We start from the raw sequence: 16,066 nt of genomic DNA, 5'->3' as shown, positions 1-16,066 counted from the left end.
CCTGCTTGGGCATGCAAACTTGAAAAGAGAAGCTTTAGAGAATGGCCTGCAGGTCAACTCATTCTGGCTTTGGCAGACTGATGTCAGGAAGGAGCTATAGAAAACAGAATCCTGTGCATGAAAAATACTCTGCCTTTGGTTCCCTCAGGCCAGAACTTGGAACTGCTAGCAAACATGTCTTAAAAAACTGCAATTCTCATGAAGTGCTAAAAACTCCCAAGTAAATAGGGCCCCTCAAACCCGTGTACAAATAAGAAACATTTAATGAGTATTTGGTAAATCCCAGTAGGCTTTTACCATTAGCATAATTTTGTGTTGTACAATTAAGTTACAATTACATCTCTAATTTTGGATAATATTCATTGGTTAACAATAAAGTGACAAAAGCTCAAAAAAAAAAAAAATGAACAACTCTTTTTTCACCAACACTTCTACTACTTAAATTAAGTCCGGCAGACTCTTCAAAGGGACAAAAGAAGCCCCCCCTCCATTAAGAAAAATTCTATATATAGACATCCAAGACAATTATATGATGCACATAACCAAATATATATAATTATCCTAGTTTCTGCATTCCCATTATCTTCATAAATATAGGATAAAAATCAGTCTAAATGACTTTCTCAGACCTCCTCAAGGACTAAGGCAAGCCAGCCAGTCTTTAAAGTACATACATGTAGTAAAGATCAAAAGCAAATGTTCTGGTCAGTTCTTTTCTGCTCATAGTTTTACTAAGAATGTGTGCAGTTTTCAGGGAAAACACCACAAATGACAGCTGCTCAAAAGTATGGGAATTAATTGGCAGCAGGAATTTCCTTGACTAATAGGAAAAAACTTGAAGTCACATGTTTTGATGAGCTTATTTTTCCCATCCTTAGTCAAGCATATTCACTGTTAATGATTAAGATTTTTAAAATGGAAATATAACCAAGTACATTCTCTATCTTTTCTCAGTGGAACACAGATACCCATTAATGAATGAACAATGGCATTAATTAATAGATTTTAGCTTAAATAAATACAGGGAACCAAACCAGGACACAACGGCAAAAGTGCATTTATTAAAAAATAGTAGCACATGACTCCTCCTTCAACCCCCACAGTAAGCCATCTGCTTTGAGCTGTTTTTCTAGCAGTAGGGATAGATTTACACTGATCCATCCACAGTCTATCTGACTCAGGGGCTCTCAAGTCATTGCCCTTGTGACCAGTGGTGAGAATGGACAAGACAGCTGGTCAGGATTAGGTGAGTAGCCTGTGGTCTTGGGACCAAGTCATGTTACTGTGCCCAGAGCCTGATGCTATAACCTTCGGCTCATTAGCATTATGCTGTCATCATCCAAGTTAACAGCCACTGATCAGCCATGATCCAACAGTCACCACTCAGGGGGCACTATGTATTCTCAATCCCAGCAACAATGTGAGCCTTTTCTTTTCAACACAGTCTGAACTGAGCCCATGACACTCAAAGGCTCGTGCATGAGGGAGTCTGCATTAAAATTGTCCCTCAAGGCAGCAGTGAGATGTCCAAGCATGAGCAACCATAGCCCCTCCATTCTAATCAAATGACAGCTCTGACAGAGCTCAAGGAAAGCAAGACATAGTCAAAGAATTTCCAAAATGTATGTACCCCAAGTGCCACAATGGAACAACATACCTGGCCATCCCCAGACTTGGAAAGTTGGCAGGGACGATGAGAACATCCAGCCGAGAGAACGGGTGTGTTCCCAGAACAGAATGTGCTGCTGAGAGGCAAGGAGGGATCAGCCGCAGAAGGGTCTCTTGGCAGGCACCCGTGAGGCACACAGGGGCAAAGACTCGATGAGGAATGATCTCCTGGGTGGTGGCAGAAGCATTCTGGAAGCGGCAGGGGTATTCCGTGTGACTGCAAACACCAACATGCCTGGGAACAACATAAAATAAATGGTAAAACATGTTTATTATTCTTGCTGTGGAGGTGAGGCAATCTTGCAGATGTAGACAACTTTTAGGAGACAGAGGTTCAGACAGACTCACAAGCAAAGACTGTTCATTTCAATTCTTGGCTTGACTGGCTCTCTGCAGCAGTGAAAATTTACAGGACAAAAACATATTCATGTGTTTGAATCAACAGACTAGCTTCAATCTAAGATAAGTGAAAGCAGTAAAATCTTGTTTTACAATAAACTTTGTTGTGGGGGGACCTCTAAGACTCAAAACAATAAAACTTCTCACCAAATACAAACAATTCCTGCCCTCGGTTAGATGTTATCAAGTATCACCGTATGAACAATCTCCAAATTAGAGACAATTCATAACTCAGAAAGGAAGGAGCAGTACACACAAATTAAAGATCCAATTCTGGGATTACCTAGAATAAAAGACTTGGACTGAGGTAGAACCATGAACCAAATGAAAGTTACAGGCCCGAACTCCTCGAAAGAACACAAACCATTTTACTGAATAGTAATCTAAATGTTCTTTACACAGCCCATCAAAAGCTGTTATTAAGGAATACAGAGGCACTTTTGATACAGTATTTTTCCCAACACACTTTCAGAACAAATTTAACTGAGCCAACCTTTTAAGGAAACAGATCAGACCCCAGCCTGCTTCATCTGACCACTGCCAGTTATTCCATCAAAGGCGGAACTGAAAGAGAATTCCTAGAACCTGACTCACAGGACTCAAGAGAACTTATCTACTCAAATCTACATCCAACAGTACTCCATTTTTTCACCTGCTAACATTCTTTTATTCAAACACAATGAAAAACCCCTCTAATCATTATTATTTATTTTATTATTATTATCATTCTTTTTTGAGATGGAATCTAGCTCTGTCTTCCAAGCTAGAGGGCACTGGCATGATTTAAGCTCACTGCAACTTCCACCTCCCAGGTTCAAGTGATTCTCTTGACTCAGCCTCCCGAGTAGCTGGGATTACAGGTGTGTGCCACTACGCCTGGCTAATGTATTTTTAGTAGAGACGGGGTTTTACCATGTTGGCCAGGCTGGTCTCAAACTCCTGACCTCAGGTGATCCACCCCCGCCTCAGCCTCCAAAACAGCTAGGAGTACAGGCATGAACCACCGCAACCGGCCTATTATTATTACTATTTAAGACAGGATTTCACTCTGTTGCCCAGCTTGGACTGCAGTGGCAGGGTCATAGCTCACTGTAGCCTCCAACTCCTGGGCTCAAGCAATCCTCCTACCTCAGCCTCCTGAGTAGCTAGGACTACAGGCATGTTGCCATGCCACATCCAGCCCTTTTTTTTTTTTTTAAGAGATAGAGTCTGGAGATGGGGTCTCACTTTGTAACCCAGAGTGGTCTCAAACTTCTGGCTTCAAATGATCTTCCTGCCTCAGCCTCCCAAAGTGCTGGAATCATAGGCATGAGCCACTGCACCCAGCCAATTATAACTACAGGTGCTCACTTGATTCACACTGAATAATGAAAAATCTTAAGATGCTGGCATGTCCCAGTATGGGCAGAATGCAACAATAATTCCTCTCCAAATGTAAGAAGTACCTTTCACTTAGCCAATGCCAGCGCTCAGGAGACCAATATGGCTAGGTACAGATAAGCCTCACCTTCTAGCAGCATGGTTCATAGAACACAGCTTCCAGCACCGAAGGCATTTCACCACAACGGAGAGTAAGAAAATGGATGGAGGCCCACAAAAACTTGTCAGAATAAGATGACATGAAGAATATAATTCTTGACATTGAATTCTGGCCAAAGTCCCTGGATTGATAACCTTGCTTTGTGGAGAGAGTGAGTCAAGGTGCCTGTTGGTGAACATTTAACTAAAAAGGCTGCAATGCTCACCTAATGACAAGTACTGTGCTTGTGCATGAATGTGGTCAAAGGTCTCGAAAAGTGAAAAAGGGCCACTGATTAAATCAACCACCACAGTATCTTTTTCTCATGTATTTATACAGGTATATAATGTGTTACAGTAATTTCAGTTCATATAATCTCTATTGCAAAGCTTTCAGATCATGTTAAACCCCAGAGAAACTGGAGTGTGCAGGCATCTTCTGGACAAAGCTGAGGCATAAGCTTAAATTATATCTACCACAGCACAATTTTGCAAAAAAGGTCATTCTAATGGCCTCTCTAAACACAACACAGGGAAAGATTATTTCTTTCTGCCAAGAACCCTAAAGTTAGAGAATACTGAGGTAGCCAAAAATACACCCAAAAGTGTTTGGCTTGATGAATTTCTGGTGATCGTATACAACCTAAACCTGATAGACAACATTCTGACTCCATGATAAGTTTTCTCATATCCTTTTCCAATCAGGAACAAGGCGAGTTAGAATCTCTCTGGGCATAAAAGGCACTAGCTCAGATGACGAAGATGATTCTAGTTGTGTGAATTAGTACCGTTGTAATCAAAGCCTGGGAAAAAATGCAGGACTTTAAGGCAATCAAGCTCTGACCAGGTGAGAAGCGTAAGGCTCCCATAGAAATGGATATGGAAATGGCATCAGGAAAGCCACTTCTGCGTTCTCACACAGGGATCAGGAAACCTGGGCTTCACTGTCTTTTCAGACTGGCTCACTTGTGACCAAGGCAGCCAACCCAGTATCTGGGGCTTCTTTTTCCCCATCTTTAACATGGTCTCACCAAAGTGGCTGCTGGAGGAGGTAAGGAATTGGTTAGAAAAGGATATGAGAGGCCAGACACAGTGGCTCATGCCTGTAATCTCAGTACTTTGGGAGGCTGAGGCAGGTGGATCACTTGAGGTCAGGAGTTTGAGACCAGCCTAGCCAACACGGTAAAACCCATCTCTACTAAAAATACAAAAAAATTAGCCGAGTGTGGTGGTACATGCCTGTAATCCCAGCTACTTGGGAGACTGAGGCAGGAGAATCACTTGAACCCGGGAGGCAGAGTTGCAGTGAGCTAAGATCGCACCACTGCTCTCCAGCCTGGGCAACAGAGCATGACTCTGTCTCAAAAAAAAAAAAAAAGGATATGAGAGAATTTACTAACTTACTGCGGAGACAGAATGTTCTCTATCAGGTTTAGGCTATATACAATCATCGTAAACTCATCAAGCTGAACAATTAAGATCTGCACATTTTGTTGTATGTTAATTATACTTAAAATATAAACAAATGAAAATGTTTTCTAAGGTTTCTTCTGGCACTATGATTCTATGATAACTCAGCATATGAGCCATACTTCATAGAATAGGCTTGTTTCTGAAGAGGTCAGGGGATTCCGTACTTTTTTTTTTTTTTTTGAGACGGAGTCTTGCTCTGTTGCCAGGCTGAAGTGCAGTGGTGCAATCTCGGCTCACTGCAACCTCCGACTCCCTGGTTCAAGCAATTCTCCTGCCCCAGCCTCCTGTAAGCTAGGATTACAGGCACACGTCACCACGCCCAACTAATTTTTGTATCTTTAGTAGAGACGGAAGTTTCATCATGTTGGTCAGGATGGTCTCGATCTCCTGACCTCGTGATCCACCCGCCCTGGCCTCCCAAAGTGCTGGGATTAATGGCATGAGCCACCGCGCCTGGCCAATTCTGTGCTTTTTACAAAGTAATAGTCTTCCATAGATTCAGCACCGACTCAAAGATGCTGTACTTCCTATCAAAGCAACTTTTCATACACTTTACAACTCTAAAGAAGACCTGTTCCTCACCAGATTCTTCTTTCAAATAATCAGTCTCAATGCGTTTTCTTCTTTGTAGTGCCCATTTTCCATGCCTTTAATCATTTTTGCTAAGTTCCTTTGGACTTTATCCAAGTTTCTGTGTCGTGTTTAAACTGTATGGCCCCCACAAAGGCCTCAAGAGGTTAAAGAAACATAACACAAAGATTCCCCTGTGGCTGAAGGTTACACTACAGCTGAATAAAATTAATAAACTTTCAACAGCTTATCTGAGAGCCTTATAATCAATGTATTTACTAAAATGCTCACCCAGAGTGGCTGGAGCATGTGTGAAAGTGGAGCTGGAAGAGGGAATGTTCTTACTATAATTTTACCCACATGAACACTGATCATAAAAGTTCAGTGACCAACACTTTGGCCAAATTTCTGGAACCCAGATGAGCACTTTAGGCAAATGAAAACCTGTGGTATAGCAGGCCCCTGTGAAAGTTGGATTTACATGAATTTGATTGGTGGTCTTAGGAAGGTCTGAAGTAGAACGGGTGCTGGGGAAGGCAAAAGGGACCAGATGTGAACATAACCAAAAACGCCACTGTGACTGGCACTTCAGAGCACCTTTGCTGGCAAACTTTGCATGCAGTCAGACATGTAATGATGAAAACAAAGCCACTTTCTGACAACTAAAGACAGCACACGTGAAGCGCACAGCCAGGGCAGGACTAAGCAAATGCAAGCTATGATTTTATCAGCAGCATATTCCTGAAGGACAAGCATATTGATAAAGGAAGGGAAAACTCAGCCATAGTTTACTGGACATGGAAGGGGCATGGGAGGAACCCCATTCACCAGGCCTCACAGTTCCATGGAAAGATGCGCTTCCCTAGAGTGGCACCCGGACCTCTCCCCAGCTTACCTGACTGGCTGGGCCATTCCAGGCTTTCTCTTTTGAATCTGCTTGCCCACAGAGGGTGCACTTTGGGCCTGCTCCTGCCATGTGTCAGGTGGACTCTGCATCTGTGTTATAGAGGACAGCAGCAGTCCAGCTAGGCTGGTAACTGGGTGGGTAAATTTGTCTCATTTGGAAATGGAGTCTCAGAAACCCCACTGAGACCATGCACCTGAGCATTCCTTCAGTCCAGCTTCTGTCAATAATAAAACCTTTATTTTTATCTCCTCTGTCTGTTCCTCAACTGGTGAATTTAGGAGGATGAGAGAGGAGTTGTACTTGCTTCTTCCCCTAAAGCCCAACAGGAATTTTAGACATCATCTCTTCCCAGAATCTTCATTTGATTTAACCATTTCTTCCTCCTTTCAGAATAGTGGATGCAAGAAAACTGAGAAGCCATTTAAGTTGCTTCTGAGCAGGAAGGAGAGAGCACAGAGTCAGTGGCTGCTGCCCACTCCCCAACCCCACATCTCTTTGTAATATGGCCAGAAAGGCAAAATAACAAATGTCTGTCTTTGCCTTCCCCTAGCCTTCCGAAGGCACACATTTTCCAACTGCACAGCTCCTCTAACAATCAATCAATGCTGAGGCCTTAGATGAAAAAGAGAAGAGTACTTCTTCACCATCAAGAATTTGAGAACCCATGGACAAAGCCTTCATTCTACAGATAAGGAAAGTGTGGCTTTGTCCAAAGAGCTATATCCAACCACCAAGAATGGCACTTTCAGGCTCAAAGGCATTGCTCTCAACTTCTGTTTTCTGTTCCAACACAACACACTCCAGTCAATAATGGTGGCTCAAATCATGGCAGTAACTCTCCAGATGGGAAGGTGGATCAGACTCCAGGTGAGGCATTAATGTTACATATAGTTATTTAAAGTCTCCAGGTAAGATTCTGACTCACCTCTCTCTGGGGTCAGGCCTGGATATAAATCCAGGTATTGCTACTTAGTAGGTATATTAATGTTAACAAGTTGCTGAGCTTCAATATCCTTATCTATAGAATGGGAATAATAATCTATCCAATCTGTTTTGCAGGCTTATCCTTAGGACTAAATGAGATTATATTTAGATCAAGACTTAGTTTCTGACTTGGAACAACCAGTGGCTACTGTATCAATTCAGGATAGGCTAGGATATGCTGCAGTAACAAACAACCCTGGTGTTTCAGTGGCTTAACACAAAACAGTGTGCTTCTTGCTAATACCAAGTCCACTGTAGATCTAAGTGACTCTCCAGACTACCTGTCATCCTCACTCAGAAATTCAGACCACCTGAAATTACAAAACGAAGCCTCCTCCGTGACCCTACCGCAGGGAAGAGAGCACAGGAGGATCTCACATGCAATTAAAGTTCCCACATGAAACTAGAATATGTCACTTCTGCCCACAATTCCCTTCTTCCCTCAAGAATACAGAAGTAAAATCTAATACGCAATCTAGGATGTTCATATAGCTCAGGAAAGACAGTCCAAAATAGGCAAGCTACTGAACAGGAAGTGGAAATTACCTCCCTTCTGCCAAAAAACGCAAAATGCAGGCAATAATACATGCCCATCAGAAGAGAGAGAACATAGCTTCATCTCCAAAAGATGAACACCAACTGCCACAGTTACTGTGGTACTAGTAAAAGCAGCATGGCAAAATAAAACCAACACAAAAGGAATCTGCATTAGGAGTATATCTTAGCTGGTTTTCAAGGAGTAACTAATCACCTCTACCATTACTCTGGGCTTTCTCCACCAGAAGGTACTGACTTAGTGACTGTCTGTCAACAGGAAAAATGGCTCAATTGAGCCGGGTATAAAATCCTGGGAGTGCAGCATGATGCATGTGCTGTGCACCTTCTGAGCGTCCCCCTTCTCCCTCTTTTGGCTCTCAAAGCTAGAAACCATTGAACATCTAGACAGGCTGCCAGTAAATATCCAATGGCCTATACTAATTTTTTAAAGCCTCAAAATGATTTTATCTGGTTCATACTTCAAAAAAAAAGAAATCACTACTGATGTTAACAAAGCCCTGACCAAGCAGGATTCCCTTAACCCAAGGGCTTTGCATCAGTTTCCTTGTGTCCTGTGCTCCTAAAGCGGCGACTAGCCCCACTGAGGGAGGTGTTGTCCCTACAGTGCACCGCTAACAGCAGTTGGTACAACCAAAACAGCAGAGTAGCATAGAAAGTAATCCATCAGAAGCTATGTTTTTGACCACATAAGCACTGAAAACCAAACTTAAAAGGTATAGGAGGAGAGGAGGCATTGAATCTGAGGATTCCTTGAATTTAGCCAAACACATATAAATATTTCAGCAGACTTCACAGGATTTCATATATACTTACCTTCTTCTCTCTTTCTGCATAAATAATAGGCTCACATCTCTTCTTCTCAACTTGCTTTCCTTTCTTTTTTTCTTTTTTTCCAAGACAGAGTCTTGCTCTGTCGCCAGGCTGGAGTGCAGTGGCACAATCTCGGCTCACTGCAACCTCTGCCTCCCAGGTTCAAGCAATTCTCCTGCCTCAGCCTCCCAAGTAGCTGGGATTATAGGCATCCGCCACCATGCCCGGCTAATTTCTGTATTTTTAGTAGAGATGGGGTTTCACCATGTTGGCCAGGCTGGTCTCGAACTCCTGACCTCGTGATCAACCCGCCTCAGCCTCCCAAAGTGCTGGGATTACAGGCCTGAGCCACCACGCCCAGCCTCTCTTTCCTTTCTTCTTCGTTTTTTTTGTTTGTTTGTTTGTTTGTTTTGAGACAGAGTCTCACTCTGTCGCCAGGGTGGAGTGCAGTGGCGCAATCCCAGCTCACTGCAACCTCTGCCTCCCAGGTTCAAGCCATTCTCCTGCCTCAGCCTCCCGAGTCGCTGGGACGCCCGGCTAATTTTTTTGTATTTTTAGTAGAGACGGGGGTTTCACCATGTTGGTCAGGATGGTCTCAGTCTCTTGACCTCGTGATCCACCCGCCTCGGCCTCCCAAAGTGTTGGGATTACAGGCGTGAGCCACTGTGCCTAGCCCTCTCTTTCCTTTCTAATAGGGCTTTTCCTGCTTTAATTAATCCTATTTTGGTTCAGTTTCTCAGCAGAAATGACTCACATTCCCAGTGCTTGGAAGAAATGCATCATACCGCTCCCTCAAGTGTTGTTTTTTTTTTTTCCTTCCCAGCAAGTCCCCAAACACAAACCTGAAGTCGGCCTCAGAAGGTGAGAAGGGTCCCTCTGTTGCCAAATCATTTGATGAGCAGGTCTCCATCTTCATTTCTGTCCAGCATCCCACTGCAATTGTGAAGGTGGAGGCTGGCATTGGCATAGTTACATAGTAATACCAGCTTGAGCACCCTGTAAACAGGAAGAGAAAAACCATAATGAGGCCAATATATGATTCTGGGCTCCGCTGTGTAATTTCCTCTCTTGAGGCACTTGAAGAGCTTTTGTGATAAGCTGGTAAGAGCCAACTCTTGGAGGTCGGTCACATCAGCAGAAAGGGCATATTTCAGGGCTCAGGGAAAGCACAGGAGGGATGATGGCTTCAAGGCAACCAGGAAGGTCTGGGTCTCTTCCACGGATCAGTTTGAAGCCCTTCACGTGAGGGTGGTAGTGCAGGGGGTCCCTCACAGCTGTAAACACAGAAGGCCACAGGCTGTATGCTCCTACAGAGACAGAATATGTCTCATTCATCCAACACAGTATTTAGCATTAAAAAAATGCTCAATTGATACCTGTTGAATGAGTGAAAGAGTGAGCAAAGCAGTGATTGCTTTGTGCTGTAACTATTTTGTCCAAATGAAATTCAAGTCAATATAAAATGAATACAGTAGAAAACACATGAGACTAGGGAAGGGAGACACTTGGGTTTTCATCCCAACTCTGAAATTAATTAGCTGTGGGAGTTCAGGTCTTACCCTTAGTCCCTTTTATCTGTTTAGCTGGTCTTCCACTCCTTGCTGAGCAGATGAAAAGCACGTGTAGAGGTTCAATGGAGCCAAGGACTCCTAACTAGTTTGTAACAGGACTGGGATTAGAGCTGGGGCTCCCCATTCCAGTTGAGGGTGTACTCTCCACTTGGTCCAAACCTTAGAGGCTTTTTATCAAAGGAATGAATGGCTGATAACTTGCAACACTATACTCCCCTCATTTCTGAGATGTAAAAATAATTTTCATGTTTCTGAAATCTGAATGTGTCATACAACCTGATTTAACAATGGTATTTTTTCTGAGCATCTGCTATACATTAATCGCGTGTCTTAAGAAGAATTTATATCATCTTTTTTTTAACTTTTATTTTAGGTTCAGGTGCAAGTTTGTATAACTTGGGTAAATTGCATCATGAGGCAGGGTAAGGGTAGGTTTAGTGTATAGATTATTTTGTTACCCAGGTAATAAGCATAGTACCCAATAGGTAGTTTTTCTTTTTTGAGACAGGGTCTCACTCTGTTGCCCAGATTGGAATGCAGTGGCGTGATCACAGTTCACTGCAGCCTCAACCTCTTGTATACCCAATATCCAATGTCTCAAGTGATTCTCCCACCTCACCTTCCAAAGTAGCTGGGACTACACGTATGTGCCACCACACACAGATTAAATTTTTTTTTTTTCTTTTTTTTTTGAGAGACAGGTTCTCACTATGTTGCTCAGGCTAGTCTTGAACTCCTGGGCTCAAGCAGTCCTCCCACCCTGGCCTCCTGAAGTGCTGGAATTACAGGCTTGAGCTACTGTGCCCAGCCTGATAGGCAGTTTTTCTGTCCTCACCCTCCTCCCACCCTCCACCCTCAAGTAGGCCCTGGTGTCTGTTGTTCCCTTCTTTGTATCCACGTGTACTCAGTGTTCACCTCCCACTTATAAGTAAGAACATGCAGTATTTGGTTTTCTGATGCTGTGTTAGTTCACTTAGGATAATGACCTCCAGCCCCATCCATGTTGCTGCAAAGGACATTATCTCATTCTTTTTTATGACTGCATAGTATTCCATGGTATATATGTGCTACATTTTCTTAATTCAGTCTAACATCGATGGGCATTTAAGTTGATTCAATGTCTTTGCTATGGGATATCACCTTATATTATGGAACACATTTCTCCACTCCTCGTGTTCCCATAGGGAGGAACTTCTGTTAGCGTAAATGTCTCTTTCAGTCCCTTCACAAACTCCTTTATAGGAGCTATTATTCTTTTTCTTGCTTTAAGTTTTAGAGGGTTAAACACATTTGACATCCAATCACTGACCAAATTGGCCTGTGGTTGTCCAATTTCATCTGTGATTGGATGTCAAATTCAGAGCTGAAATATTAACATGCCCCTACTGGCCGGCAGACCTAACACGACATTTTTTAAAGTGCTTTACCAGTAAAAACCAATAATAGAGATTAAATTTTGATCTCCACGTGCATGGTTCCTTTGTCTATCTCAAAACAAATTCTGAACTCAGGAAGGTAGGACTTAGTAAAAGATAAATAATATTTCAGTAAGATTCAAGTTTGGAAGCCATGAAGGGAGTTACTTGAAAGAGAGATACAAAAGATGTGCTCAGAACTGCTGGAAACCCACCAGAGCCAGCCATTCTCTCCAACTTGCCTGGAAGCTGCACCCTGCTTCTGGAACCAGAATGGCCACTCTTGAGATCCCTCTCTTTGTAGCTAAGAAGTTGAAGGTAGGCCGGGAGTGGTGGCTGTAATTCCAGCACTTTGGGAGGCCGAGGCAGGCAGATCACTTGAGGTCAGGAGTTCGAGACCAGCCTGGGCAATATGGTGAAACCCCATCTCTACTAAAAACACAAAAATTAGCCAGGTGTGATGGCACGTGCCTGTAATCCCAGCTACTCAGGAGGCTGAGGCAGGAGAACTGCTTGAACCTGGGAGGCAGAGGTTGCAGTGAGCCGAGATCGCACCACTGCACTCCAGCCTGGGTGAGACTCGGTCTCCAACAAAAAGAACAAGTTGAAAGCATACTCCTCCTTAAAGGGACAATCAAATCCAGAGACACTGAAGCCAATCCAGTGATAGCTTCTACCGGGCATGAAGCAAAACCACAGCCTCAAAGAGAATCACTGCTCTGATTCCAAGCCAGTAAGAAGGAGGTAGGGACAGTCACAGACATCTTGATGAAAGAATGACATGGATATGATATGATGGGCTATAGGGACTCCACCTCTCCCATTTTTCTGTCTTTCCATAACTACCTACATTACCTGGAACCCCAATGTCTCCCATGACTGCTCCATAAAAACTTTCATTTTCTACTGGAAACATAATGAGACCTGAAGCAGGCAGAAAGGAGCGTGCAGATGGAAGAAGAAGAAAGAAGTTATGGGTAAGGAACTAAATCTTTTGAAAGGTTCTGGTTTTAAAAAAATCCGAAAAAAAAACACATTTTCTTAATCAAAGGGCTGTGGTCTGTCATTCCTTCTCTGAAGTACATTTTAGAGTTTACCAAGAACCATTAGAATTTCCTTTTTAAAAATTCAGACCCTTGGCAGTTCAGTAAATAAGCAGCAATGGTGAAGCTTTCAGGTAAAAAGAGAGGTTTAACTGTATGAGGCCGAGGCCACCTTTGCTTCCTCCCCAAACTCTATTCAGGAACAGTAAAAGAATTTCTTTTCTAAAGACATGAACCAACAAGGAGAGAGAGAATAAAGCAGGAGATAATTGCTGCAGAATATTGGAAGCCAGAATGCAGATGGAAGAGTGGCAAATGACACAGCGGACCTGAATCCAGACCTGAATCCTAAGTTGGCAATAAGGAAAGATAAGACCCACCTCATTTTGCCCCTTAGAAGCTCCAAAAGTCTCTAGGGTAGAGGAAATGCTAAACTAAGCAGGCCCAGCTGCACATCTAAGAAGTGGTCAGATCCACAGATGGTCTCCCCAACGCTGCACACCTGGGCTATTTGCCCTTCCCACACATATCCCAACAAATAACTGGAAGTTTATTTTCTAGAAATACTAAAGGGAGGGCCTCTGAACTGGCAGCTGTGGTGTTGGAGGAGAAATGGCACAGTTGAAGGCAAGTGAATGGAATTAGATGAATACATGCACATAGGATGCTGAGGCCACCAGCCATCCTCCCTTATTTGGTTCCAGAAGGCTGGCAGCCAGGCTTTCACTGTCTAGGCAAGAGACTGAAAGAAGGGGATTAGCTTAAGAAATCAGTCTATGGTGAAGCTGATGGTTGACAAGCCCTCCAAATATATTCACAGCTTCCAATTCATATTTCAGTCCCCTGCTCCTGAATGCTTGCATGCAAGCTTCCAGCCATCCCTAGAAAGCCTCTATTACAAAATCAAGATCCAAAAGGACAAGCAAATGGAAAAAAAAACAAACAAAGCATAAGACAATTATTAATTTCAACCAAGAAAAAAATTAACATGTACAGAAATAATAATGAAGTCACAGTTTTGCTACAAGGCTTAGCTCTTCATAACACACAAAAATATAATGATATAAATGAAGGCCGGATGTGGTGGCTCACCTGTGTGATCCTAGCACTTTGGGAGGCCTAGGTAAAAGGATCACATGAGACCAGTAGTTCAAGACCAGCCTGGGCAACACAGGGGGATCCCATCTCTACAAAAAAAAATTTTTTTTTTATTAGCCAGGTGCATTGGTGGTGCCGCCTGTGATCCCACGTACTTGGGAGGCTGAGGGAGGAGGATCACTTGGGCCCAGAAGGTCAGGCTGCAGTAGAGCTGTGATCACACCACTACACTCCAGCCTGGGCGACAGAGGAAGACTGTCAAAAATAATAATAATATAAATGAAGAATACTGATCTAATCAACATTATGATATTAATTACATTGAGAAGACAGGATTTTAGGAAGGGGACTTGTGTATGATGGAGTTTGGGGAGGGAGGAGGACAGCTAAATTACTTACCTGCCATAGTGGGAAGAACAATCCTGAACAATAAAGCATCTTACTGAAGGACATGCAGGTAAATATCAAGTAATCAGCCAAAAGAGGTGAAAGCGGTTACTTCTAAAAAGCAGGAAAAATGGAGGAATAGAGATTACAAAGGACTGCTGCTTGGGAAAATGGTTATAATAAACCCATCAGAATTACTTGACTCTTTAAATATTGCATCTTTAATGTAAAATAATTGAACTAATCAATTAATTAAAAGGTAATCTTAACAGAAAAAGAATAACATGCCTGGTACCAAGGTACTATTAAAATGATGAAATGTAACTCAGAAGAAAGAAGCAATTTAGAGATAAGGAGCAGGCACTAGCCTATTAAGAAATCCTTTTAAGAATGAAGCACTATGCACAACAGGTTTTCTCCCTACATTTGCGTTGAATTTTTGACCTGATTTTCTTGCTGCCTGTCTGGTTCTTGTACCATCCACCTAGTCCATGGGCAAGATGATACTTGTGGAAACAGCAGAAACTGAAACTTACTTCCAAGAGAAAACACTGCTAATGGAGTAAGAGGTATTTGTTAGATCCCTGCACAAGGTCAATAGAAATCCACATAGAGCGCCCAATCCTATCACAACCCAGCATCTTCAACAGAATGTCTGTACCCTCGAGGTGACGTGGGGAAGACACTGGAAGTCACAGCAGGATGTGGCAGGGGAGAGAAATGGAGATTAGCAATTAAAAAGTCAGAAACCTTAAATGACCCAGAGTTTGAGAGTGAGATAGCAATAGTGATAACAGAACCTGAGGTGAGTCCAATAAAAATATGTTAAAACTGTCATTGTTTCCTCACAGTCTTCTCTGAAGTTCAATAATGCAGATAAAATAATTGTTTTTTAACTATCACTCAAATTCATACTTTAAGTGCTCAAGATGATTTCCTCCTATACAGCGCACAAGTTTTTTTTTATTTTCTTAGATTCCTAAAGTTCCTCTACTTAGTGGAGCTCATTTGGAATCAACTGTTTCAGACTTCAAGCTTTTAAAAGCAAAAAGGTTTTCTTGGCTACCAAGTGACAGTCAAATCGGGGCAGATCAATTGGCTGAGCCAAATAAGAACCAGCCAGAAACCCAATTCCTGGTCAAACTCTTCTCAGAAGCTTCTCACTAGAGTCTGGCCCTGGGCTTCTTGCCTGGATCCTGGTTGAATGCTAGAGCCAGCGCTGAGATCACGGAGTGCTGCTAGTGCTCTGGAGAAGGTTTTCATTAGTTCCCTGCTATGAGGACGTTTCTAGTATCCTCATTTGATAGAAAAGTCTCTTTTGAGTTGTCTATTCATGGATTATTCCAATGAGCCCAATCTTACATGAAGACTGCCCACTGCCACAGGGAACAGCACCTAACCTTATCTTCCAATCAGCCTACAAAAATTGCAAAGAATAAGGTGGAAATACTGCCCCAGAAAGTAGAGCATGCATTCCCAAGACAAAGATAAATAATTTCGGGATTGTCTATTGTTTGAAATAAGCCTACCTTGCAAGAGAATTAATGAGAGTTTATTGCTTTTGGATATGTCCATTCATTGAGTTCCACCTCTGGAATCTTGACAGCTGGGGTTCGATTCCCTGCTCTGCATTTACCAGTTTGGGCACATCACTTAATTTCTCTA

At 42.7% G+C, this 16,066-nt stretch overlaps 1 protein-coding gene across 15 annotated transcripts in view; it reads right to left on the bottom strand.

Annotated features, from left to right (window-relative positions):
* Nucleotides 1-16,066, bottom strand: part of AOPEP (aminopeptidase O (putative)) — a 369,731-nt gene that overhangs the window by 288,172 nt on the left and 65,493 nt on the right. For 8 of the 15 annotated variants that reach the window (XM_024251889.3, XM_063714296.1, XM_024251891.3 and 5 more), the window contains 2 exons: nucleotides 9,730-9,883; nucleotides 1,658-1,903 (listed from right to left, as the gene is read on the bottom strand). In XM_024251889.3, the coding sequence (XP_024107657.3) occupies nucleotides 1,658-1,903; nucleotides 9,730-9,883 (400 nt within the window). Of the gene's footprint in view, nucleotide 1; nucleotides 95-1,657; nucleotides 1,904-9,729; nucleotides 9,884-14,413; nucleotides 14,516-16,066 lie in introns of all 15 variants that reach the window. The other 7 variants (XM_063714294.1, XM_063714300.1, XM_063714295.1 and 4 more) reach the window with 2 other exon arrangements.

The sequence above is a fragment of the Pongo abelii genome, chromosome 13 (genome assembly GCF_028885655.2).
Source record: "Pongo abelii isolate AG06213 chromosome 13, NHGRI_mPonAbe1-v2.0_pri, whole genome shotgun sequence".
Lineage (NCBI taxonomy): Eukaryota > Metazoa > Chordata > Mammalia > Primates > Hominidae > Pongo > Pongo abelii.
Note: the sequence above shows the minus strand (reverse complement) of the source record. Positions and strands in the feature narration are given on the sequence as shown.